The 26962-nt window shown below is 41.4% G+C and overlaps 1 protein-coding gene across 1 annotated transcript in view; it reads left to right on the forward strand.

Moving 5' to 3' along the window:
- The window catches only part of LOC111150802 (centromere protein F), a 63525-nt gene that overhangs the window by 18254 nt on the left and 18309 nt on the right, over positions 1–26962 (forward strand). Inside the window, exons 8-13 of the mRNA XM_022508411.1 lie at positions 3530–3655; positions 4810–4938; positions 9211–9333; positions 15521–15656; positions 18013–21410; positions 22919–25759. Of these exons, the coding sequence (XP_022364119.1) occupies positions 3530–3655; positions 4810–4938; positions 9211–9333; positions 15521–15656; positions 18013–21410; positions 22919–25759 (6753 nt within the window). The remainder of the gene's footprint in view (positions 1–3529; positions 3656–4809; positions 4939–9210; positions 9334–15520; positions 15657–18012; positions 21411–22918; positions 25760–26962) is intronic.

Here is a 26962-nt window from a genome sequence, read left to right on the forward strand (position 1 = left end):
CAGAGGCAGAGGGAGAAGCAGGCTCCCTGCTGAGCAAGGAGCCCGCTTCTCCCTCTGCCTCTGCCTGCCTCTCTGTCTGCCTGTGCTTGCTCTCTCTCCCTCTCTCTCTCTGACAAATAAATAAATAAAATCTTTAAAAAAAAAAAAAAAAAAATGTCCATGTCCAGGGCACCTGGGTGGCTCAGTGGGTTGAAGCCTCTGCCTTTGGCTCAGGTCATGATCCCAGGGTCCTGGGATCGAGCCCCCACATTGGGCTCTCTGCTCAGCACGGAGCCTGCTTCCTCCCCTCTCTCTGCCTGCCTCTCTGCCTGCTTGTGATCTCTGTCAAATAAATAAATAAAATCTTAAAAAAAAAAAAAAAAAAGTCTGTGTCCTAGGATTGTTGTAAAGATTGAGATAACATTTTTAAAGGCTGTAGCGTAGTGCCTGGCAAAGGGTAAGTTATAATAATACATTAGTTATTATTCCATTGAGTTCCTTGTCATTTAAGCTTATTTTCAGTTGCATTTCTTGCCAACTCAGGCTTTCCTTTATATAATTAACTTACGCTATTATACTTTGTCTTACTGTTTTTTTTATTTTATTTTATTTTATTTATTTATTTGACAGACATCACAAGTAGGCAGAGAGGCAGGCAGAGAGAGAGAGGGAAGCAGGCTCCCCGCCGAGCAGGGAACCCGATGTGGGGCTCGATCCCAGGACCCTGGGATCACGACCTGAGCCGAAAGCAGAGGCTTTAACCCACTGAGCCACTCAGGCGCCCCTGTCTTACTGGTTTTGATGTGACAGGATCACTGAATCTTTGTTCTACCTAGCATTTTTGATAAAGTTTCTTCTTACCAGATCATGAATTAAAACTTTTGACGAGGACAGTGCTGAGAACACAGCTCTGGATTTCTATTAGAAACTTTCTTCCAGGGGCGCCTGGGTGGCTCAGTGGGTTAAAGCCTCTGCCTTCAGCTCAGGTCATGGTCTCAGGGTCCTGGGATCGAGCCCCTCATTGGGCCCTCTGCTCAGCGGGAGCCTGCTTCTCCCTCTCTCTCTGCCTGCCTCTCTGCCTGCTTGTGATTTCTGTCAAATAAATAAATAAAATCTTTAAAAAAAAAAAGAAAGAAAGAAACTTTCCTCCAGGTTATTAAGACTCATTTGTTCACTGCTTTCTGGATTCCTTTTTCCCAGTGAGCAACAAATCTACCTAACTGATAATTCAGACTACCTTTCTCCCTCTCACCTCTAGGACCAGGTCCTAGGATAATAGGACCTGGTCAAATGTGTTGCTGAAATCAATTGTGCTTTGTTTATGCTGTTCCTTGACCTACCATTAGAATTACCCATTAAGTAAAATGGAGCTAATTTAATCAAAATCAATACCATGTTCTTTTGTGAGTACATGCTATTTCTAGTTTGCTTCTTTTCCAAGTATTTTCAAACTGTGTGGGATATAAAGTTTGAACTCACGTAGAAACATTGAGGCAGCAAACCTGGTGTTAAGCACCCACATTTCACAGATGAAAACTTGGGCCCAAGGTGCTGAGTGAGTGCCCAAGGTCATACACTACATATTTTCAAGGATTTTAGCTCTGGAAATTATTTTAGAACATTCATGATACCCAGTGGTCAGCTACTCTTACATGGATTGTGCATCTTCAACATCATAATATTATTGTAAAAATTTTAAATAAAATATAAGTATCTTCTAAGTGCTCTTTTTAAACCTGTTTTATAGTGGGAAAGTTAACTGATTTTGAGATTAGTGGAATGTGTTGCAGTTTGAGGGACGACCAGCAGAGGGCACCAAGGGTTCATGCATCTCTTCCCTGCATGGGTTTTTTTTGTTTGTTTGTTTGTTTTTTGGGGTTTCCCCCCCCCCTGAGAATTGTCAACCACCACCATTTGGACAGTTATCTGAGCTGTGACTTTTATCTGGGTTGTTTCCTGATGCATCCCCCATGCCTAGCACAGTGCTTGACATATAGTAGGCTCTCGATAAATATTTGTTGGATTCATATTTGTTATTATAAATAATTTCTTTAATACTTTTCTTTGGGGATTTAAAAGTTTAAGAACAGTAAAGATAATGAAAATGTGTCTTACTGTATTAATTTGAACCACTGGCTCAATTATTTTTCTTTTTGAATTTGGTATATTTAAAGTTCTGATAGTTGGAAAATCATTTAGTCATTAATGACCAACTCTTTTTTTTTTCCATCTTTTGTTAGTTAATAATCATTGTCTGGTCTTCTGGCAAAGTATTACTTAGTGTTTTCTTTTCCTCTAATTTTTCTGTTAAATTTCTAGTGTTTCTAATAGTCCTGAATGAGATTATAGTGCTTCCTGGAGAAATACTTTAGAAGAGAGATTTGCCCAATTGGGGCACCTTTCTTTTAGACCAGGGAGTTCTCCCCAACGCATATGACATGTTTTTAGTCTTCCCTGGAACTTTAGAGTTGTTTTGAGGATTTGAACACCGTGGGGAAAATTCAAAGGAATGGTTTTCAGTACTTGATGATTTAAGGCCATTTTGCTCCAATTTAATTTTAGAAGGACATCCTAAGTTTTGATTTAGTTCATGTTTTAAAACTTATCCTAAGCGTATTGGGTATGTATAAAGGCAAAAAAATGTTCTTTGTGTTGCTTATGGCAGCTTGGTTAAAAACCAGTTGTGATATTCTCTGGAGTGCTGTGAACCTTCAGAAATTGAAAATGTCATAGTGGGAGCTTTGTGGAAAGAGGTTTTTTTAATATTTAAAATTTCACCTATTATTCTTGCAACAGACTCTCATATGAGGGTCATGGGCACCCACTGATTATTCTACAGCTGTTAAATTACACAGGTCAACATCACCGCATTTGAGTGTCTCATTTCCATGCAACAAAATGTCAGATGAATCTTTATTCATTATTCAGAAACACTGATTTCTTTTTTCATAGTGCAAATTATGAAGTATTTCTTTAAATGGTCGAATATTTACATCTTTTCTAATACTTCCCAGATACAAACTTTATGTGTGCTAAAATAATTAATAGTGGTTTTAGTATTTGTTGATCATTTTATTTTATTCTATTCATTTGTTAAGTAAGTAAGTAATCTCTACACCCAGTGTGGGGCTTGAACTCATAAACCCAAGATCAAGAGTCACAAGCTCTGCTGGCTAAGCCAGTGAGGAATCCCTGCTGATCCTTTAAAAACAAACTTTTAGTGAAACAAAAATGTCAAAATACAGGGGCGCCTGGGTGGCTCAGTGGGTTAAGCCTCTGCCTTCGACTCAGGTCATGGTCTCAGGGTCCTGGGATCGGGCCCCTCATCGGGATCTCTGCTCAGCAGGGAACCTGCTTCCTCCTCTCTCTCTGCCTGCCTCTCTGCCTACTTGTGATCTCTGTCCGTCAAATAAATAAACAAAATCTTAAAAAAAAAAGTCAAAATACAGATGATCTTGAACCAGATCTTATAACCAATTTTTCTAAAATTCAAAATATTTGTTTCTCACCTCGAATAACTTTGTATTGACCGTTTTTATTTGTTGTTAAGTGTACTACATTGGAACAAAAACTGAAAAGATTGTCTGAAGATTTGAGTTGTCAGCGACAAAATGCAGAAAGTGCCAGATGCTCTCTGGAACAGAAACTCAAGGAGAAAGAAAAGGAGTTTCAAGAGGTAAGGTGAATGGCTTCACAAGGAGTTTGCATTTCGTAGTTTTGTCATTTGAAAAGCGTTGCTGTCACTTGGGGTGTTCTGCGAGAGGGGAACTCCTTTGTGAGGAACAGGTTCCCCGTATGATCCTTCACACTTCCATCTTTCAGTTTTCGATTGGAAAGCGACTCAAGAGCTAGAATGTTCTTTTTTTATCCGTGTCCTCTGATTTCTTAGAGATTTGATACCAAGTAGGAAAGAATCCTGTCTCTTCTTTCAAAGACTCTCAGTTGTGGAGGAAGTTGTATCCTGTTCTCCACATGTTTCTAAAGGCTGTGGGTTGGTGAATACATTAGACAGGTAGTTGATGTGGTGGGAAAAGGAGCTGGCAGCCATGTTAGGGGTGAAGACGTCTTTCTAGAAGTGTTGCTGCCAGTGGAAAGTGAGTTAGCCTGGCCGAGTGTATCCTATGGGTTGAGGCTCTCTAGTCTTTCAGTAAGAGCCCCTGGAGATGCAAGTCTGGTCTCCCGATGTGGTTATCAAAGTTAATTGGTGGCATATCCTTGCTCTCATTCTAAGTTATGAGTGTTATGATGTTTGATATCTTAAACCCCTTTTTTTTTAGATTTTATTTGTTTATTTGACAGAGAGAGATCACAAGTAGGCAGAGAGGCAGGTAGAGAGAAAGGGAGAAGCAGGCTCCCTGCTGAACAGAGAGCCTGATGTGGGGCTCGATCCCAGGAACCTGAGACCATGACCTGAGCTGAAGGCAGAGGCTTAACCCACTGAGCCACCCAGGCACCCCATTAAGCCCCATTTTTGAGTGCCTTTGGTTTCCTAGCTGAGTTGTCACCGTGGTGGCTCTGCTCTACTCCTTTTTGCCCCTGGACTTGCGGAAACAGAGATGAAGAATTTCAGACTGGGGCTGGGACTGAAGCTGGCTGGTCTCCATGTGGCCAACTGGCAGACTTCTCCTTCCTTCTGAAGGCCTGCATTTGATCACCGGGACCAGTGCCGAAGACCGTTTACATTTATTGTTAAGTGAACGGTCAGCCTGGCTTCCTCTTGTCTCCTGCTCTCTCAGCCAGCATGGCCTGCCTGTAGGAGGCTTGCCCACCCTGGCATCTCCTTGTCACCTGTCGGCAGTCCGACTGACATGTGCGCCTTTGGTGTTTCAGGAGCTCTGCCGTCAGCAGCGCGCCTTCCAAGCCCTGGACCAAGAGTGCGTGCAGATGAAAGCCAGACTCACGCAGGAGTTACAGCAAGCCAAGAACACTCGCAACATCCTGCAGGCCGACCTGGATAAAGTAGGGAGCTGGCTTATTTCTCTCCTCAGTTAGTCCCCGTTTTCCTTATCCATGCGTTTTCTATACTGCAGCTGATGTGGTGATGCTTTTAATGAAGAATGGCTCTAACCTCCCTTTCCTTACTTACCCAAGGAAGAGAGCAAACAGTCCTTCTGAGTCTGGGGTTTCTCATTTCCAGGAAGAGGGGAGTGAGTGAGGATCTCAGACCTGAGTGTCTGTGCAGGGGTGTGATGTTCTGGTGGTTCTTGGGTGCAACACCAGATGGAAGCCCTCCTTACTAATTCATGCCCCCCCAAACCGTCAAAGCACTGAAAACTATAATCCGTTACTTATTTAACACTTACTCCAAAAATGATCTCACCCATTTTATGGCTTTGTCTCTCATCTATATGATGACAACCCTTGTATTATTATCTTTAGCTGGGATGCCTGTCCTGAACTTCAGGCTTGTGGGTGTGTACCTGGTATTTCCACTTGCTGGTCCATCAGGCATCTCACACTTGGCAGGGTAGTAGCTGAACTCCTGCTCCTTATATCAAACATGCTCCTCCCGGAGTCTTCCTTATCCCAATAAACAGCAATTCCATCCTTCACCTCACTGAAGCTAGATCAACATGTCATCTTCAACTCTGCCTTTTCTCTCACACCTCAAAGGCTTCCATTAGGATTCTTCTGACTCTGCCTTTATTTACACACACGTGTGTGTATTTGTGTCTCTCTGTGTGCCCATGTATTTTTGCAATCTGTATAGCTATATTTAAACCTTTTCATGTTAATATACAAAATTTACATAGGGCAAATTTACAATTTAATAAATTATTATAAGGAATGTTCTCTTAGAACCATTATCTGTGTCAGGGCCTAGAATCTTCTCAGCTACTCCAAGAAACCCTCTATGTGCTCCCTCCCTCCTTGCTAAGAATAAACCTTATTTGTATGACTTTTTTTAAAGGGAGTAAATATAAGTTATGTTTTACTGGTTTTCAGGTTTTTGAATAGAGTTATGAACACTTATTCATAGTTATAGAATATAAAGTATGTATTTATACAAAATTTACCAATCTTATCTATTCTTCCCCAATCATTGTATTTGTGTGAATTACAATACAAAATAGTGCTCACCCTGCAAGACACTGTGATAACCATACAAACCCAAATGAGTCCCAAATGAGGACTAGGAGTTGCCTGTAAAACCGTAAACTCAGGTCCTGAGTAAATGAACACACCTTGAAGAGTACAGAGAAGACAAAGAGCTTGCTAGAAATGCATGTTTATACATTTTACTTAATAGGAAGTCAAGATACATATTTAAAATTATTGGATCAAGGAAAAGAGACTTAGGTTTATTATTTAATATTATAATATTAAGGCAACGGAAGAAGCCACTGTATTTTTTACTAAAATTTTGTAAATTGGAGGGGAGGTAGGTATTCCTGTATATGGGAATCCACTGATAAATCCTTAATGTTGTTATAAGATTGTTATTTCGATTCATGAAAGTAGCCGTCAAAAGAATAAAAATAGAAATGGTAAAAGACTATATATAGAAAGAAGGATGGTGTTGGACAGAAATCAGTTTATTTCCTGCCATCCTGTGCGGTTGTATTAGTTTTTATTTAGATTACTATTATAATGATTTTAAACAATGGCACTGCATATTTATGAACAAATGATTATGTTCAATACATAGTTTTATGAAATCTACACCAACTGTGAGCTTTGCTTATTTCTGGACTATACTGTTAAGCAGTTTTGTTTTATTTTGGCTTTTGACTATTTTTTATTTTTCCAAATAGTCCTGTGTAATATGCTTTATTCATAAAATAAATATTAGATTGCCATCAACGACTGAAATGTTAAAACCCCTACTTAGGAAATTGGTAGCAAACTCTTCTCTTCCATCCCTTCCTTCTGATTCTGTTATCTCCCCGAATTTCTGTCTAATGAACGTTGTTGTCCAGCTTTGTGTTTTATGCTGACTATGGCTACTGTTCACCATTGCTGGTCCCTGTCTGGTCTAAGACTGTCATTTGTCACCTGGTTTATCATACTAGCCTCCTCACTTCTCTCCCTCCTTCTGGACTTGCTCCTCACAGTATGTTTTCAACCAGCCACCAGAGTGAGTCTTGTAAAGTCTTAGTCCCAATTATGTCACCCCTCTACTTGCAACTGCAGTCACTTCTCGTCTCTCTCCTAGTAGGAGCCGTGTCCTTCCAAGGGTCTGCAGGACCTGGTGGGCTTCCCACCACCTCACTCATTGGTTTCCTCGCTGTTGGTGGAGCACACTCCGCATGTGCTCTCTGGGGAAGCGCTGCGTCTGGACGGGTGTGTAGGGCACGCACCTTCGCTTGCATAAACTTTCTGCTCTAATGTCGCTGTATCAGTGACATCTGCTCTTGTCATCACATAGATTCCTGCCCTCAAGTACTTTCTGCGTCCTTTCCCTTACTTAACATTTCTCCATAGGGCACATCCTCTAATGTATGATACAGTGATTTCTTTCTTTTTATGTTGTCTTCCTTCCATCACTTAAATCTTTCCGTGAGGACAGGCTTTTGTCTGTTTAGTTCCCAGCTCGACCTGCAACACGCAAACACTGAACACCAGAGCTCGGAAGCGGCAGGCAGATCGCAGGTGCTCATTCTTTTCTTGACTTGACCCATGTTGCTTGACCAGGTGACACATTCCGTTTTGTTTTTTTTTTTAATTATTTTTTAAAGATTTTATTTACTTATTTGAGAGCGTGCAGAGCAAGAGAGAAAGAGAAAGAGACAGAGTGAGCATTAGCAGGGAGCCCGGTGCGCATCTCGATCCCAGGACCCTAAGATCATGACCCGAGCCAAAGGCAGATGCTTAACTGACTGAGCCACCCAGGTGCCCAGGGTGACACATTCTTGAGTTTACCCTGAGTATATCCAGTATTCACCTTTTGTCAGAATTCCAACTATCTCCTCAGGACTTGCTTCTTTGGCTCCTAAAATTAAGGTTCTCCCACTGAAGTAGAGTCTCATTTTATGGAAAATACTGGTTAACTCTCAAATTTAGGACATAACCAAGTGGGACATGTTGACCTCTCTTAGTAGAGGAATGAGAGATGGGGATGCAGCCAAAATGGGAGCGGTGACATTCCCTGATATCTCTTGGTACTGGGAGTTAGTCCTCTAACCAGCGATCCAAGGTTGAGAGACAAAACAAAACCAAAACACCCTCCAAACAAACGAACAAACAAAAACTCCTTTCCCGGGATGAAAGTTTAACAACTTAAAAAAAAAAAGACTTTTTTTAAAGTTTAACATTTAACGGTTTTCAACTATTTAATGGGCTTCCTCCAAGACCTTTAAAAAAAGGCCTTTTTTTGGTTTCTGGTTTTTATTTTGCCTGAGCCTTGCTTTTATTAGATGTTGTGTCGTATATTTACTTACTCTGTGGGTGGATGTTCAGGTTCCCAATATCTTCTTGTTCATCGTAGCTGCGGTAATAACATCCCTGTGTCACATCATGGTGTTTCTGTAGGACAGGTTTCCACGTGTGAGCTTGGCCATCTCGGGCACGTGTATTCTCCCTCCTGATTGATTCTGACAAACTGCCCTCCAAAAAATTGTAATGTACCTTCTCACCCGGTTGGTGTAAGAGAGGTCCTGGTTTTGCCTATTCTTGTTGATAGGAGATAGTCCTGGTTTTATAGATTTTGCCAACCAAGGAGTGAAAAAGTCATCTTATCGCTGTTTCAATTCATGCTTCCTTGATTACCACTCAGGATGTTTCTTTCAGAGGTTGATTAGCTATTTGTGGTTTTTTGTGTGTGTGTGTAAATTTGTCTGTTTCTATTCTTTACTCTTAAAAAAATCAGCTTACTTTCTTCTAAATTAGCCATAGATGTCCTTTGTTTGTTGTATCATGGATATGTAACTTTGAATCTGTCACACAGCAAATATGTTCTCCCAGTTTTGTTTCTTAGCTCAACTTTTTGTTTTGGTTGTTTATTACTGTTTCATTGTTTTTACTTTTTGGTGATCAAATTTGTTTATTTCCTCATGGCTCCCTCCCCAAACCCAGCCCTTTTCCCTCTTCTATCTGCTGTCCCCCAAATTGATCTGATGGTATTTTAAGTGAAAACTATAATGCTGTATTCAGCTCTGACATAGATCGTGTCTCACCCAAAATAGATGGTGTCAGTTCTTATATTCCATGACCGTTTCATTTAAGAATAAAAAAATAATTTAAAAAGTAAAGAACATAAAAACGAAACTTTGTCCTATTTCTTCTTTGCAGGTCACGTCAGGAAAGCACCAGCTAGAAAAAACTTTGGAAGAGTTTAAGCAGAAGTTCTGCAGAACTGAACAGGCCTTACAGGCCAGTCAGGTCCAGGAAAATGAGCTGAGGAGAAGCAGTGAAGTAAGTGAGGCATCAAGATGCGAATTTATCAGCTACTTTGTGGGATGAAGTGGGAGGGTACAAGAGAATTCCTATGTTGTTTCTCTGTCGTTTATCATGACCACACGTAATTTTCCTTTTTATTTGTTGGAAGTATTACAAAGTGTTTTGTAGATAACCTACGACATAGAACATATGTGCTTTTTTTTCCCCCACTTTCCATTTGTATATGATTACTAATATGTGTCTAGCAATTATAGGTAAACATGGGTTGTATTAAGATCATGTATTACTTTTTTTTTTAAAGATTATTTTAGATTATCTGAGAGATGGAAAGAAGTGGAAAGAAACAAAATTTTTCATTCTAAGAGGAAAGAAAATGGGTGATGGGAGGTATAATTTAAATCCCCTTTCTAAGGGTTCGCTTTTGAGTCATCAAATATTAACTGTGTTGAAAATCACAGATTTAAATAAACAAAAGCAAAAATTCTTGGAAGGGGCTCCTGGGTGGCTCTGTTGGTTAAGCCTCAGACTCTTGATTTCGGTTCAAATCTCAGTCTTAGGGTGTTAAAATCGAACCTTGTGTCAGGCTCTGCAGTGGCCATGGAGCCTGTTTGAGATTCTCTTCCTCTGCTCCAACCCCCACTTGCGTGCGTTCTCTCTCTCTTTTTCTCAAAAACAACAAGTAATTGTTAGTTGTTGCCCTAAGTCATGTTGGCATGTGCAAGTTTGACAGTGTCTTTTTTTGGAGATTCATTTATTACACAAAATGGTGGATGAAGTTTCTCCAGTGGCTTGGATATGAGGAGAGTGACCTGATGTTGTTATGGGATTGTATCCGTACTTACTTGATTCAGCTTCTCTGTTTAGTGGCCTGGAGTTTTATTTTTTTATTTTTTTATTTTTGTTAAGAGAGAGAAGAGAGGTTGGAGGGGCAGAGGGAGAGAGAGAATCTTGAGCCAACTCCCTGCCCAGCACAGAGCTTGATATGGGGCTCTATCCCACAACCCTGAGATCATGACCTGAGCCGAAATCAAGAGTTGGATCTTTGACTGACTGAGCCACCGGGGTGCGCTGGCCTGGAGCTTATCTTAAACAGCTCATTTGGGGACAGTTAGTAGGCTGAAACAGCCTGACTAGAACCATAAATCAGCACTATACTCTTCCAAAGAAGCACGGCAGAACGGGAGTTTTTTTTCTCTATCAAATATCACAGGAAAGAATTTTTCCCACTTTTTAAAATCTTTTGCAATCATTTTTTAGACTGAAGATTCTCTTTTTGAAAAAAGAATTCTGTATAAAGAATAGCTCTTCATCAGATGGGGAAAGTCTCCATGTATTTATCCCCACAGCTCTGAAGAGCGTATCCTGATTGCAAAATCTGAACATCTGTCAGTAGTAAAGAGGTGATGGCTAGAGCAGCAGGCCTCGGAGGGGTCATGCTGCTGGGGACAGGAGGCCACAGCTCCAGCCACCCAAGTGGAAGCAAACTTCGTGTCAGATGATGGTTTCATCAGCGACTGTTTTCAAATGGCAGTGTTTGTTTCAGCAAAACAAATGTTTGCCTTTTTGGCCAGTGGGGATCAACCAACAGATGCTTCTGCGAACATTTCCACAGGCGCCCTGGCACCGAACCCTTACCCCGTGAGCTTTCCTTCCAGTCAGAAACTCTCCCTCGATTCCACTGGCTGCCTGGTAGAAACACTTTGTAGAAGCAGTCGTCTGGTGAAGAGGGTCCAGCCACTGTGTGCTTGGCCAAGTCACAGTAGTGGGCTGGACACTGTCTTGCAGGTGTTTCTGAAGACATGTGTGCCTCCATGGGCTCTGGGTTGCCCGCTATGGAGCTTGTCCACCTTGAACTCTAGCCTGTACGGTTAAATGCACGTCCTGTTGGCACTTAGATTTCATTGATTTCTGTGTCCCGTGAAAGGGGCTAGCCCAGGGCTGAGGGATTCATGTACTGTTGGCCTTCGTTTATGTTTGTGGTTATGTGTCTTTATCAAGAATTCCCAGGGCCGGGACGCCTGGGTGGCTCAGTTGGTTAAGCAGCTGCCTTTGGCTCAGGTCATGATCCCAGCGTCCTGGGATCAAGTCCCACATCGGGCTCCTTGCTCAGCAGGGAGCCTGCTTCTCCCTCTGCCTCTGCCTGCCATTCTGTCTGCCTGTGCTTGCTCTCTTTCCCTCTCTCTCTCTCTCTGACAAATAAATAAATAAAATCTTTAAAAAAAAAAAAAAGAATTCCCAGGGCCTAGCTGGCTCTTGCATTTTGAATTGGGATTGGCATTAGAAAAGCGATTTACCCAGTTAGAGCAGTGGTGTGACTTAGTAGCAGAAGGGTAACTTAGAGGAAAGGAGACCTCGGATCGCATCATTTTCTGCTGCCTCCCTGCTGTGTGACCTGCAGACAATGACCTAAACTTTCTGAGTCTGACTTAACTCATCTGTATATAGGGACTAATAATACCCTTCCCTTTTCTAAGCTATATTAATGATGGCATTAAATATTCTACATAAAGTGCTTAGCCCAGTGCCCAACACATGAATGTTTATTAGTAAAGTATTGCAGGCTACCTGATCATTGCCCTGGTCTCCACAATAGCTATGACCTTTTGACGTTCCTACTGTTTGCTGTTCCCTGTAGGCACAGAAAGTGAGGAGCCCAGGACAGTGCATTTGAGATTTTTCACATTAAAAATGTTGCCTGTTCTATGCTTCTCTCACTCTGGTATCTTTCTGTGTCGTATTCCAAGTACAAACAGGCCTAACATGCTTACAGGTTTTGGATGCTGAAATAATGCGACAGTTGTACCGAAATTTTCCTTGTCTGCATTTAGTACATAGGCTGCTCACAATGAGAAAATACCCGTACCAGGAATGTGATTTAATGGCCCAATCAATGGCAAAATTAACATCTAGTATCAGAGTGAAAGGAGGCTTTAGGTAAGCTGCTCATCCCACATCCAGTGCCAGCCACCTAGCGTTGGGTAGGCGATAAAATACCATCGTGTGATAGCCAAGACGAGGGAACGCTTGCCTGGGGACCTCCCTGAGCTTGGGGATCTGTAGCATACCAGGTTCTCCAAGGAGCTTGGCCTGGCAGGCAGGAATGACAAGGTGGAAGGGGACACATCTTCTGCATCATCCCTTGTTCATGATAGAGGCTTGGTCCCGGGTTGGGGGGGGGGGGACGTATTAAGCTCCATTCATGGGCGGAGATCACAAAATGCCACACAGTAACCGAAATTTGTTTTGTCTGGCCCTAGGAAATGATGCTTCCCTTGCTGCTCCTAAACTGAAGTTGATCAGGGCGGAATTGCTTGCTAAGCTCTAATGCGGGCTTGTGGTGATACGGATGTTTGTTGTGTTTTTCCACACTAGTGCCCAGTTTTGCAAATCATTTGAGGATGCAAGAGATGCCTAGGAGAATACATCCTTGTATGCTTAACTCATTGTTGCTAATGAGCTAGCCAATCAAGTCTTAAGTGGCTATGGCCTCACAGAAACCTAATTGGTGATGGACGGCAGCCTACAGATCCATTTTCAGATGTTCATTTTCCACATTTTGGCCTTTTAAAATTCTTGGGTTGGTCATAGCCATAGTATTACAAGCCTGCTGGGTCCCAGGATTGGCTGAACATTTTGTTAGAAACAAATATTTATGGAGCTAATGCCAGAATAGAGAAAGACATGTTAGTCTTTCCATTGGGCTTACTATTCATTTAAATGCCCCCAGTTATGGACAGAGATGGATAGAAACCAACAGACACATAAACAAGCATAAGTTGCCCCCTTCCCTCTCTCTTCTCCTTCTTTTTACCTTGCTTCCTTCTGTGGGGGTGCCCCCAGCTTTGAACAGTGTCTTCTCAGCTTTGCGGCCCCTCCTCCAAATGCAGATGCCACTCGATTTGATTAGATGTTTAGGGTAAGAAAATAAGTGGCACCGTAAGACTGGGAAGTCAACTCAGGGGTTAAACAAGCTGGTTACTATTTTACATTGAACTCATTCTGCTCACCTTAGCACGATCATGTAGATTCGGCTGCTGTCAAATTTGGGGAAGAAATGCTAATAATATTGCTCAGTTACCCTTGTTAAAGTGCTTTAAGGTAGTTTTCCTTTCACATCTGTGATCTCATCTGAGTGGTGATCATTCTGAGCCTGGAGAGCAAACAAGCGATATAGTTTCTTACAGTTTAATGATGCTCGTTCAAGTCCGCAACATCCATGCACCTTGATGGTCACCCTTGGCAGAGTTTAACACTGACGGGGGTGAATGTTCGCTCCTCAGTCTCCAGATTAGTCGGAGACGCCCATCAGTCCTGATTGATCAAGTGTCCATTTAGCGCGTGGAAGGGAGCGGGACTAGGACAAAGGAGCCAGAGGAGTGTAATTACAACAGGCTCTGTCTTATTCTGAGGATGAAATGAACATATATGCGTGAACACAGCAGCTGCCCGGAAGTTTTCAAGTACGTTCTACTGGCCAGATTCTCCCTCTTCTTGAATTTGGCTTTGCTGCATGGGTACCCATCTGCTGGTAGTAACCAGACTGATAATTGAAGGCAACCTTCCAACACAGCTTTGCCAGGGCCATCTGTTTTCTAACGGGGCTGTAGGGTTTTGGAGGATGGGTCTTAATTGTTTCTTTAAGATTCAAAAATCTCTCCCTTCTGGGGGGGGTATTTTTGAAGTGCAGTTTTTGAAAAAGGTGGCCTTCTGAAATGTTTTTCCCCTAAGGATGTGAGGAGCTTTGTTCCGTCTGTTTGTAACAATACTTACCAATCCCTGATGGTCCAGACCGTAGCATAGAATATAGGCCGAGATACTTATCGCCCAGTCATTGAAGGTAGAAGAACACATTGAGGAATATAAATAGAGGATTTATTTATTATGCAAGTCTTATGTGGTTGATAAGCAATAGTGTTTTTATTTTGTTGTTTTTAAGATTATTTATTCATTTGAGAGAGAGAGAGAGAGAGAGAGAGAGCGCACAAGCAAGGGAAGGAGAGGGAGAAGCAGACTCCCCGCTAAGCAGGGAGCCTGATGCAAAGTTCGATCCCAGGACCCCAGGATCATGACCTGAGCTGAAGGCAGACGCTTGACAGACTGAGCCACCCAGGTGCCCCAGCAATAGTTTTTATTTGGCATATAAATAAATATTGCTTGGTTTTAAGATTCAAAAATAGGCATAGTCATAGAATGGACATGCGTATGAGTCTCTGCTACTTTTTTGTGTGGCTCCTTCACCTAATCAGGTACCCAGAGAACCTGTTTTCACTGTGAAAGCTCGGATTCCCCCATCTAGAATGAATTCTTCCTTCCGTGCATCTGCCCTCTGATTTCCATAACATATTCCACCTTTCTTTAGTATTTAGCACATCCTGGTATGAACTAAGTGATTAGTATCAAGTCCTCCCCCACTGGAGTGGGAGACCGGCTCTGAGGGCAGGAGACTCTATGTTTGTATCTTTCCTAATACCATTCCAGCATCTTGCACACTGTAAATTTTCTTAATAAAAATTTAATATTCATTAAAAATATCCTCATTACAGTAAGCCCTAAGATAGTTTTACAATGAAAAGTAAAAAAAAAAAAAAATCTGTCATGTGAATTTTGGTTTATTAGTACATCAGATCTTTGCAAAAATGTATTTGATCATTCAGATGTGCTAGGACCTTGGAGCCTATTTTTTTTTTTTTTAAAGACTATTTATTTGACAGAGAGAGATCACAAGTAGGCAGAGAGGCAGGTAGAGAGAAAGGGGGAAGCAGGCTCCCTGCTGAACAGAGAGCCTGATATGGGGCTCGATCCCAGGACCCTGAGACCATGACCTGAGCCGAAGGCAGAGGCTTTAACCCTCTGAGCCACCCAGGCGCCCCTTGGAGCCTATTTCTTTGAGGATCTTGTGAATAGGATTTTCCTTATGAGTTAACTGTTTAGCAAGCATAGGTACATCGAGAAAGATCAGAGAAGTGTTTCTTAAAGGAAAAAAGAATATTTGTCTGTGTTAGGTTTTGTGTTTTTGTTTTGAGTTCTCTTTATAACATCATCTGATTGAAGTAAGAATGTCTAACTTCATTAAGTACTTGAGGGGAAAGTGAGATTCCTCCCCTAGTGATACATAAAGTAGTCCCATTAGGGACCCTCATAAGGCAGAGGTCATAACTAGCTCGAGTGGTTTTGATTATAACCAGTTAAATGTGTGTTTTAGGAAGTGAAGAAGGAATTCAGCGTCCTGAAGAGTCAGTCTGAGCAACGGGCTAGAGAAGTCTGCCACCTGGAGGAAGAGCTGAGGAAAGCCAGACAGAGTTTGAGTCAGAGCCAGAACGCTACAGAAGAAATGAGGGGTGAGTAAACATTGCCTTTGGAGGTACTCTTCTAAGCTGATGTCGCATGAGGGAGGATGGATGTCCTTAGAATCGTTTTTCGATTTTGCCATATATTCGCCGAGAAGGAAGTCTACAGTTGATGTGGAGAAAGTTTTCTCTCTTCTGCTTTCTAGTTTCAGAGTGATAGTCCGACTTTTTTTTTTTTTTTTTTTTTTTTTTTAAACTGGAACACACGGAGTCCCAAACTGCCTTTGAAACCAGAGGGTAAATATTCTCCAAACAAAAGTAAATTGTCAGTGCTGTCTCTCACCCCAGAGTGGTTTTTGTGTCTCAAGTGTGTTTGTTCGTTTTATCCAGACAGCTCATCTCCTTGCTTGTTATCATTTCCCAGACGGTGGAGAAATCCTGGATTAAATGCACGTTTTCCCAGCCTTTAATGACCATTGTTTTTTCGATGACTTACTTGACTGAGTGATTTTATTTCCCCACTTTCTGCACAGACACTGGATTATGCTGCACACACCACACAAGCCCACCATTTCACATTTATCTGTATATACCCTTTGTCTTTTCCGTACATTAGTTTTCTCAGCTGGGTATTTGCCCCTCTAGAACTTCTTTTAACTTGCCCTAGGGAATGTGTGCTGTGATTCCTTTCTCTTTTAAATTCTGATCTAAGCCGGCTTTCAGTTCTTCCACAGCAGGGGGTAAAAGTGTCAGTCTTCAGCTTTCTGGAAAGAAAACTAAGAAAAGGCAGGCCGAGGGCATTTTTCAGTGTTGGTCATGAGTGTGGCTGTGCCAGGTGCTCACAAGTGAAGTGGAATGGTGCCCTAGGAAGATAGCACCTCAAGGGCCTTCAACTTTCAGTAGGTAGACTGAAATACAGATTAAAACTAGGAATTGAGGCACCGGGGTGGTTCAGCCGGTTAAGCCTCTGCCTTAGGCTCAGGTGATGATACCAGGGTCCTGGGGTCAAGCCCCACATTGGGCTTCCTACTCAGCTGGGAGCCTGTTTCTCTTTCTCCTCCTGATCCAGCTCTCTCTTGTTAGCTTTCTCTCTCTCTCCCTCTCTCAAATAAATAAATAAATAAAATCTTAACAACAAAAACAACTAGGAATTGTTTTCCTTTGAGTGTAACAACTGAGTTTATCATACATGCTAGCTTAATCATCTGTTGAGATTCTCAATGTTTATTCTCCCTCAATGTATTTGAGGAACATGGAGACTTCCATCTCAGCTGAATGAAAGCACTGTCATTATTTCCAACTAGGAGGGGCCTGTGGGTAGACATGAGATCCTAAGCAGAAAACAAGTTGGCAGTGGAGTCTGGAAAATCTTCCATTTGATTCCTCTATTCATAGACACACTGTGAGGGGCTAGGATGTGGGCGACATTGTTCCTCAGTAGTACCTGTAGGCCTTGAGAGTTGTTGATACACAACAACTCTTTTGTACTTAAGCCCAATCCTGTGGATTTTTGGCTAACATGGTGAAATAATTACTCACTTTTCTGGGAAACTGGAATTACTCTGTAGTGAAATATAATGTTTCCACCTTAATGCCTCTCTTTCTCACAGTTTTCTTTCTCTGAATAAGTGTCTCAGAAGGGGAAACACACACATTACATATTTGTAAACATATAAAAGAAAATAGTTTCAAGTGCTTAGGAAAATAATCGCTTGCTGTTTTACACAGCAGTCCTTTACTAAGCTGCTTAGAAAGAAGATGAACAAATGTCTTATCATCCTTATAAGGACCATTTCCTCATTGTCTGTGTGTAAGCTCAGGTAATTATCAGGTGATCTACATTCCAGGAGGTACCCAGGCAGTAATGCTGATTGTTATAGGGCTTGAGAAGCTGTTAGTTTGTTTGGATTTTTTAAGAGTTTCGAATTCTTCTAGAATAAGTATTTTTATTTTTTTATTATTATTATTATTTTTAAAGATTTTATTTATTCACTTAACAGACAGAAATCACAAGTAGGCAGAGAGAGAGGGGAAGCAGGCGCCCTGCTGAGCAGAGAGCCCGATGTGGGGCTCGATCCCAGGACCCTGAGATCATGACCTGAGCCGAAGGCAGAGGCTTTAACCGTCTGAGCCACCCAGGCGCCCCTAGAATAAGTATTTTTTAAAAAATGACAGCTAAGGGCACCTAGGTGGCTCAGTGGGTTAAGCTTCTGCCTTCAGCTCAGGTCATGATCTCAGGGTCGGGTCGGGTCAGGTTGGGTCCCGCATCGGGCTCTCTGTTAGGCAGGGAGCCTGCTTCCTCCTCTCTCTCTCTGCCTGCCTCTCTGCCTACTTGTGATCTCTCTCTGTCAAACAAATAAATAAAGTCTTAAAAAAAAATAGCTAATTTTTTTTTTTTTTTAAATAGCTAAGAATGCCTCTCAGGAAACCATGTTAAGAGATCTTCAAGAAAAAATCAATCAGCAAGAGAATTCCTTGACTTTAGAAAAACTGAAGCTTGCCTTGGCTGATCTGGAAAAGCAACGAGATTGCTCTCAGGACCTTTTGAAGAAAAGGGAGCATCACATTGAACAACTGAACGACAAGTTAAGCAAAATAGAGAAAGAATCCGAAGCTTTACTGCTTGCTTTGGAGCTAAAAAAGAAAGACTGTGAAGAACTGAAAGAAGAGAAGGCTCTGTTTGCTCGTTGGAAAAGTGAAAATGAACAACTTTTAAGTCAGCTGGAATCAGAAAAGGGAAGCTTGCAGAGTAAAATTAATCACTTGGAAACTTGTCTCAAGACACAACAAATAAGAAGTCATGAATACAATGAGAAAGTAAGAACACTGGAGATGGAGAGTGAAAATCTCAGTGTTGAGATCAGAAACCTTCACAATGTGATAGACAGCAAGACTGTGGAAGTGGAGAGACAGAAGCAAGCTTATGCAGACTTGCAACAGAAAGCTGAGTTCTCAGATCAGAAACACAAGAAAGAAGTAGAGAACATGTGCTTGAAGATTTCTGAACTTACTGGGCAAGTGGATGATCTTGAACACAAGCTTCAGTTACTGTCAAGTGAAGTCATAGACAAAGACCAGCGTTACCAAGACTCGCAGGCTGAATATGAGAACCTCCAGGATCTGGTAAAATCCAAAGATTCTTCTCTTGTGACAAATGAGGCTCTAAACAGAAGTCTTTTGGCTTTTGAGCAGCAGCCTGCAATGAATAATTCCTTTGCAATAACTGGAGAACAAGGAAGCATGCCTTCAGAGAGGAGCACGTGCCATCTAGAAGCCGACCCAAGTCCAAAAAATTCAGCCATCTTACAAAATCGAGTCGTGTCTCTCGAGTTTTCATTAGAGTCTCAAAAGCAGATGAACTCAGATCTACAAAAGCAGTGTGAAGAGCTGGTGCAGATCAGAGGAGAAATAGAAGAAAATCTCATTAAAGCAGAGCAGATGCATCAAAGTTTTGTGGCTGAAACAAGTCAACGCATTAGTAAGTTACAGGAAGACACTTCTGTTCATCAGAATGCTTTTACTGAAACTTTAGCAGCCCTGGAGAACAAAGAAAGAGAGTTCCAACTTTTGAATGAAAAATTAGAAACTGAGCAAGCAGAGATTCAAGAATTAAAAAAGAGTAACCATTTACTTCAAGACTCTCTAAAGGAGTTACAACTTTTGTCTGAAGCCCTGAGCTTGGAGAAAAAGGAAATGAGTTCCACCATTTCTTTAAACAGAAAAGAAATTGAAGATCTGACCCAGGAGAATGCGACTCTCAAGGAAATTAATGCAACCTTAAATCAAGAGAAGATTAACTTACTCCAAAAAAGTGAGAGTTTTGTAAACTGTATAGATGAGAGAGACAAAAGCATTTCAGAGTTATCCAATCAGCATAAGCAAGAAAGACTTATTTTACAACAAAGATGTGAAGAAACAGGACACGCATTGGAGGATCTTAGTGAAAAATATAGTGCAGCTCAAGAAAAGAACTCTCAGTTAGAATGCTTGCTAAATGAGTGCACTATTGCTTGTGAAAATAGACAAAAGGAACTGGAACATCTAAAGGAAACATTTGCAAGGGAACAGCAAGACTTTGTAACAAAATTAGCATTAGCTGAAGAAACAAACCAGAATCTAGTACTGGAGTTGGGGGCAGTGCGGCATGATCTGTCATCAGAGATTGCAGATATCCAAAACAATTCCAAGAGTGAGGCGGATGGTTTAAAGCAAGAAATCATGACTTTAAAGGAAGAACAAAGTAAGATGCAAAAGGAACTTAATGCCTTACTTCAAGAGAATGAGCACCTGGTGACATTGATGAAGACGAAACAAGAGCACCAGATTCTAGAATCAGAACCAGTTAGCGATGCGGTGGAAGGAGTGAGTGAGATAAATAAATGTCATATTCAACTTCCAATGGATCTTGAAGTTAAAGATCCTTCTCTAGACTGTCATAACGCACAGTTGGTACAATTAGAAGCTAAGAGAATTAGGGAATTAAAACTTCAGGAAAGTGAGAAGGGAAAGGAATGCCCACTGCATGAACTATGCACAATTAGAATGGAATTAGAAACTGGAAATTTGCAACCAGAGGCTCAGTCACCAGAACCTAGTGGCCCTAAAGACTGTGACGTAGGCACAGAAGAAAAGTATATGTCAGTGCTTCATGAGTTGTCAGCAAGTCAAAATGACCACGCACATCTGCTGTGCTCTCTACAAACAGCAATGAGCAAGCTGAGCGAGCTAGAGAAGATGTGTGAGATGCTGCAGGTTGAAAAGCTCGAGCTAATGTCTGAGCTCAATGATTCAAGATCAGAATGTATTACAGCAACTAATAAAATGGCAGAGGAGATGGAGAAACTAGTAAATGAAGTTAAAATACTAAACAACGAAAATGGCCTTCTCCAAGGGGAGTTGGTGAAAGAAATGGCAGAAGGTGAATCTTGTGAACGACAAAATGAGCAGAAACGTGCATCCTTAAATCCCTTGGGTGACAGTAATTGCTATGAGCATTTGACATTGTCAAATAAAGAAGTTCAAATGCACTTCGCTGAATTACAGGAGAAATTCTCGTCTTTACAAAGCGAACACAAAATTTTACATGATCAGCACCGTCAAGTGAGCTCTAAGATGTCAGAGCTACAGTCTTATGTGGACACATTAAAGGCTGAAAATTCGATCTTGTCAACAAGTCTGAGAAGCTTCCAAGGTGACTTGGTAAAGGAGGAGATGCCAGGACCCGAGGAAGGACATTTTCTGTCATTATCATTCTCTTGTGTGACTGACAGCCCTGGCCTTACACGTTTGGGGGAATCCTCTTTTTGCAAAGACATTTTAGACCAGACAGGAGAAACATCGCTTTTGAATAATTTAGATGGGACTATTTCAGCAAACCAGTCTAACGTAGAGGAACGATCTTGCTGCAGTCTGGAGGAGGAGAATCTGACCAAGAAAGAAATTCTGTCTGCCCCAGCGAGGAGTGTTGAAGAACTTGAAACCCTCTGTCAGATGTACATGCAATCCCTCAAAGAGCTAGAAGAGAAAATTGAAAGTCAGGAGATTATGAAAAATAAGGAAATTAAAGAGCTCGAACAAATATTAAGTTCTGAAAGGGAAGAGCTCGACTGTCTCAGGAAGCAGTATTTGTCAGAAAATGAACAGTGGCAACAGAAGCTGACAAGCGTGACCATGGAGATGGAGTCCAAGTTGGCAGCAGAAAAGAAACAGACCGAACACCTGTCATTTGAGCTTGAAGTAGCACGACTCCAGCTACAAGGTCTGGACTTGAGTTCTCGGTCTTTGCTCGGCACTGACATAGAAGATGTAAGTACCTGGGATTTACATGATGTTTCTCTAGATACATGCCCAGTAGGCACTCGAGAAATGTTTGTTCAATTGAAATCTACATTAAATCAAACTTAAAATATTTTTAGAATTCAAGGGTATAAAAACAAAATATACCAAAGCTTGTTTTTTGTTTTCAATTTGTTTTTTGTTTTTTAACAAACCGCAACTTTAGAAAAAAAAGTAAGCCTGACTGGGGTGGGGGTGAGGTGTATGGGTGTGAATTTCTATGATTCCACTCAAACATTACTCTATAGGAAATTACTAAAGATGTTTTTTTAAAGCCTGGAGAAAATTCTATTATGGAGTCAGAAAGTCATCTTCAGGACATATATGTGTTTTCACTGTGTCAGTTAATGGACCACAGTTAAATACTAAATTAAAACTTATGGATGACTATGTGATATAAATTTTAAGTTTCCTTGCCCTTTTCATACCATTTTATTGTTAAAGAGTTAAAGTCATAAAAGTAAATGCAGTTTATTACATATTACTGAATAATATTCTTATCAGTTTGCTCTGGTACAAGTCTATGATTTGTTAACAGTCATTTAAAGAGACATCTCTTTCTTTATGGAAGATGAAATTGTTCGGTCATAACTTATGCCCTTTCTGGTCTACCAGCTAAACTAGTAATGCTGTACAGTCTACGAGTCTCACTTGATTCCCTCTGTCTGCCTCTGTAAGGTAGAGAGGGCAGCTGGTGATGTAATAGTCGTAGTGGGCACAGCAGTAGATCCCCATTTTACAGATGAGGAGAAGGTGAGGTCCAGACATGTAATTTATCCAAGAATATGAATAGTTCGTCCTTGGGCTGAGGATCTGGTCATGAAAACTTCTCTCAGTGAAGAATATCATAAATGCTGAAGATGGAAGTTGAACATTTTATATGGAAATTATTAGCCTCTTACTTGAGAATCATGAAAAGAAATTTTATATTTAGGCTACCAAGAATATTTCTAACTAGAAAAAATTATGACATTTAAATATGTTATAATTTAGGGGTGCCTCGGTGGCTTGAGGGGGTTAAAGCTTCTGCCTTCAGCCCAGGTCATGATCCCAGAGTCCTGGGATCGAGGCTCGCATTGGGCTCTCTGCTCAGCGGGGAACCTGCTTCCCCGACTCTCCCGCCTGCCTCTCTGCCTACCTGTGATCTCTCTCTGTCAAATAAATAAATAAAATCTTTAAAAAAATAAATAGATATGTTACAATTTAGATGATCAGATAACTGATCTGGAGGATTTGTCTTCATGATAAATACCTTACCCAGAGCCTTGCCTGTGGAGAACACTGACTGAATGTTTGTTTAATTGTGTTGGATATTTGATGGAGAGAGGAGAATGGGGTGAGAAATATGCCATTTGAGGAGATGTGTTTAGCAGAGGCAAGAAGCCAGTTTTTCTATAATGTAATAATTAAGTGTATTTATTCTATTTTGATTCCTCTTGAAAAATAAAATGAGTTTTCATTGTGTATAACAACTACAGGTTCTTCGGGGTGGAAACAATAGCTGTGATGTAAAAGAATCAGAAGAATATACTTTGGAAACTCAAGAGAGAACACCAAAGCGGGACATTCATCAGATTTGTGAAGAAGGTATTCAGCAGGACCTCAGTCGGGAGATGGAAAAAATAACCAAGACCAGTCCAGTCAGATTCACAGGAGAAGAATGGTCTAGGGAACAGTCTCCAGAAACCCCAGCAGAAGACAAAACCCAGGGCTATTTAGAATGCATTTCTCAATTGTCACTTTCTGGTCCTAATGCTCCGGTTCCTGTGGATTTTCTAGAGACTCAGGTCACCATTCAGAATCTTCAACTGCAGGTAAAAGAGTCATCAAATGAGAATTTGAGGTTACTTCATGTCATAGAGGAACGTGACAAAAAAGTTGAAAGTTTACTAAATGAAATAAAAGAGTTAGACTCAAAACTTGATTTACAGGAAGCACAAATAACCACCAAGACGGAAGCATGTGTAGAATTAGAAAAAATAGTTGGGAAACTCAAGAAAGAAAAATCAAACTTAAGGGAAAGATTGGAATCTTTTGCTTGTGACAACCAGGAATTACACCAGAGAACAGAAAGTTTGGAAGGCCTCAATTCTAATTTAGAAACAGGCACAGATAAAAGGTCACATGCAGTTATTGAAGAAAACATGGCCGAGGTGAACGACAACTGGAGAGAGCGATTTCTTGATGTGGAAAAGGAGCTAAAGAGGATCCAGTCTGAGAAAGGTAGCATCGAGCATCATGCCCTCTCTGTGGAAGCCGACTTAGAGACAGTTCAGACAGAGAAGCTATATTTAGAAAAAGACAATGAAAGTAAGCAGAAACTTATAACCTGCCTTGAAGAAGAACTCTCTGTGGTCACCAATGAGAGAAACCAGCTTCATGGAGAGTTAGATACTTTGTCAAAAGAAAATAAAGAACTGGATCTAATGTCTGAAAAGATGAAGGAGAAAATACATGAGCTCGAATCTCATCAAGATGAATGTCTCCATCACATTGACGTGGCTGAAGCTGAGCTAAAGGACAAAGCACAGCTCATTCAGACGTTGTCCTCCAACGTCACCGAGCTCTCGGAAGAGAACACTCGTCTCCAGGAGCAGCTGCAGAGTTTGGAAAAGGACTCACAGGCCCTGTCTTTGGTAAAAAGTGAGCTGGAAATCCAAATTGAGCAACTGAATAAAGAGAAAGAATCACTTGCAGGGGAATCTGAAAGCCTGCAGACCAGACTGCATGAATCAGAACATGAAAAGCTGACCATCGCCAAGGCCCTGGAGGATGCACTGATGGAGAAAGGTGAGGTTGCAGTGAGGCTGAGCTCAACGCAGGAAGAAGTGCACCAGCTAAGAAAAGGCATTGAGAAGCTGAGGGTCCGCATTGAGGCTGATGACAAAAAGCAGCTCCATGTCCTAGAAAAACTGAGAGTGAGTGAGCGTAAGAATGATTCACTTCAGGATAAAGTGGAGAACCTTGAAAGAGAACTGCAGATGTCAGAGGAAAACCAAGAGCTGGTGATTCTTGATGCTGAGAATTCCAAAGCAGAGGTGGAAGCCCTAAAAACACAAATGGAATTGATGACCAAAACCCTGAAAGATCTAGAACTAGACCTTGGCACCGTCAAGTTCGAAAAAGAAAATCTGATAAAACAACTACAAGAAAAACAAGGTCAAGTGTCTGAATTAGACACATTACTCTCTTCACTGAAAAGTCGGTTAGAAGAAGAGGAGAAAGAAAAAATAGAGACAAGAGAAGAATCCAAAGCTGCTTTGGAGATGCTCCAAACACAATTGAAAGAGCTAAATGAGGAAGTAATAGCCTTGTGTCATGACCAGGAAATCCAGAAGGTCGAAGAACAGAGTATGGACATCTCGGGGCAGAAAATACATCAGCTGAGGAATAGCATTGAAAAGCTGAAAGTCCGCCTAGAAGCTGATGAAAAGGAGCAGCTCCAGGTCTTACGAAAACTGAAGGAAAGTGAGCATCATGCCGACTTGCTTAAGGATAGAGTCGAGAACCTTGAAAGAGAACTAGAGATATCAGGGAAAAACCAAGAGTGCATGATTCTTGAGGCTGAGAATTCCAAAGCAGAGGTGGGGACTCTAAAAGCAAAAATAGAGGAGATGGCCCAAAACCTGAGAGATCTGGAATTAGATCTTGTTCATATCAGGTCAGAAAAAGAAAATGTGATAGAAGAATTACAGAAGGCGCAAGGACGGGTATCCGAATTGGAAATATTAAAGTCTTCCTTTGAAAATCTATTACAAGAAAAAGAGCAAGAAAAGATACAAATGAGAGAAGACTCTAAAATTGCCGTGGAGATGCTTCAAACACAAGTAAAGGAGCTAAATCAGAAAGCGGAAGCGTTGTGTCATGACCAAGAAGCCTGGAAGGCCCAAGCACAGAATCTGCACAGTCAAGTAGATGCTCTTGAACTCGAGAAGACTCAGTTGCTGCAAGACCTTGACGAGGTCAAGAATAACTACCTCAATGTGCAGTCTTCTGCGAATGGCCTCCTTCAACAAGTAGAAGACGGCAAACATAAGCTAGAGAAGAAGGAGGAAGAAATCAGCCTACTGAAAAATCAAATTCAAGACCGAGAGCAACTCACCTCCAAACTGGCCCAGGTAGAGGGAGAACAGCAGCTTTGGAAGAAGCAAAAAGGGGAGCTGGAAAATCTGCTGGTGGAATTGGAGCAGAAGAGCCAAGTGCTGCAAGCCAAAAATGACACTTTGCAGGACACCTTAGAAGCACTGCAGAGATCTCACAAGGATCTGGAGAAAGAGCTTGAATTGAGGAAAATGGAAAACGTGTCCTTTGTTGAAAAAGTAAGTGGCTTGAACTGTCTACATTTGAATATGTAGTCACGAGGGAGGGAAACCGCCGTGTGGATTAGATTTCCTTCTGGGCGGTGTTTGCAGCATCAGACCAGACTCTGTAAAGGTTTTAAGTTCGTGGAGCCTTGAACTTCGGGGACAGGGAGCTGGCTGGAGCAGCTGTGACTCTTCGCTTTGCCACACATTTACATGGGACTCTTCTATGGGTTAGCCCAGGTTTTCAGTGTGGCACCTGGACACGGGAGAAGCTTTGGGTTAGGCCCAGTTCCTGGTTCTAATTATAGTTCTCTTTTTTATAGTACATTAGTGTCGTAGCTTCCCAATACCTGGCTGGGAACTTTTGCCAAGGAGTCTGTAACAGTTACTAGTGAGGATCAGGAGGGACCCCATGGCCCCTGCCCTGCATTTTTGCCTTTAGGAGAAGGTACTATTCAAGGTGCCCATATAACGGTAACCAGCAGAAGTCTCATGCCTCTCAGGGTAGGTCTTGGGGATATTGTGCTTTTAGCCCCTCTTACGCCTTCTCTTTGTGCAACCTCCTGTTTTGTCAGCCTGTGGTTAAAGAGGAAAATCTGCCATCGAGGGCCTCGATTAGTAATGAAAAATTAAGTTTTTGCCCTCTAGGCTTCCATACTGATCTAGAAAAGTGCTTCAAATTCAGTTTTTACTAGGCAAATATTAAAAGAAGAAAGGAGTCTCCAGAAAATGGGATCAATCATAACCCTATAATATTTTCCAGGAATTTCAAGTTTTGACACAGTTTGCAAGAGACGTTAGTTATGATAGAGATCATTTGGCAAATTCTGCCAGCCTCTTTCAATGTCAAGGGCAAATGCCAATGATGAGGCTTTAACTGGTTTTAACTAATCCTAGGCATATTTCTTGCAGATTAGTATGGCATCAGGGGATTAGTAGAGATCCCAGAACTGATAAAAATATAAGATGCTACCTCGTACAATGGTCTCTACTATTTTTGTTTAATACAAATTAATACCTTTATGAAGGATTTTAAGACTTAGTAATATTATCTTTCTTTGTCATTGCTTTCCTTATTTCTGTCTTTTATTAAATCTTGGCTGAGAAGAAAAGGTAAGCTTGCCAGGAGGTTTTGAGGATAGTAGCTGAGTGGATTTGTAAAGGGAGGATTAGCCCGGTTCCATTTTATTACTAAAGGTGAAAGGAAATGTTACGAGT

Source organism: Enhydra lutris, unplaced genomic scaffold (assembly GCF_002288905.1).
Source record: "Enhydra lutris kenyoni isolate GAN:26980312 unplaced genomic scaffold, ASM228890v2 scaffoldscaffold24, whole genome shotgun sequence".
NCBI classification, from domain to species: Eukaryota; Metazoa; Chordata; class Mammalia; order Carnivora; family Mustelidae; genus Enhydra; species Enhydra lutris.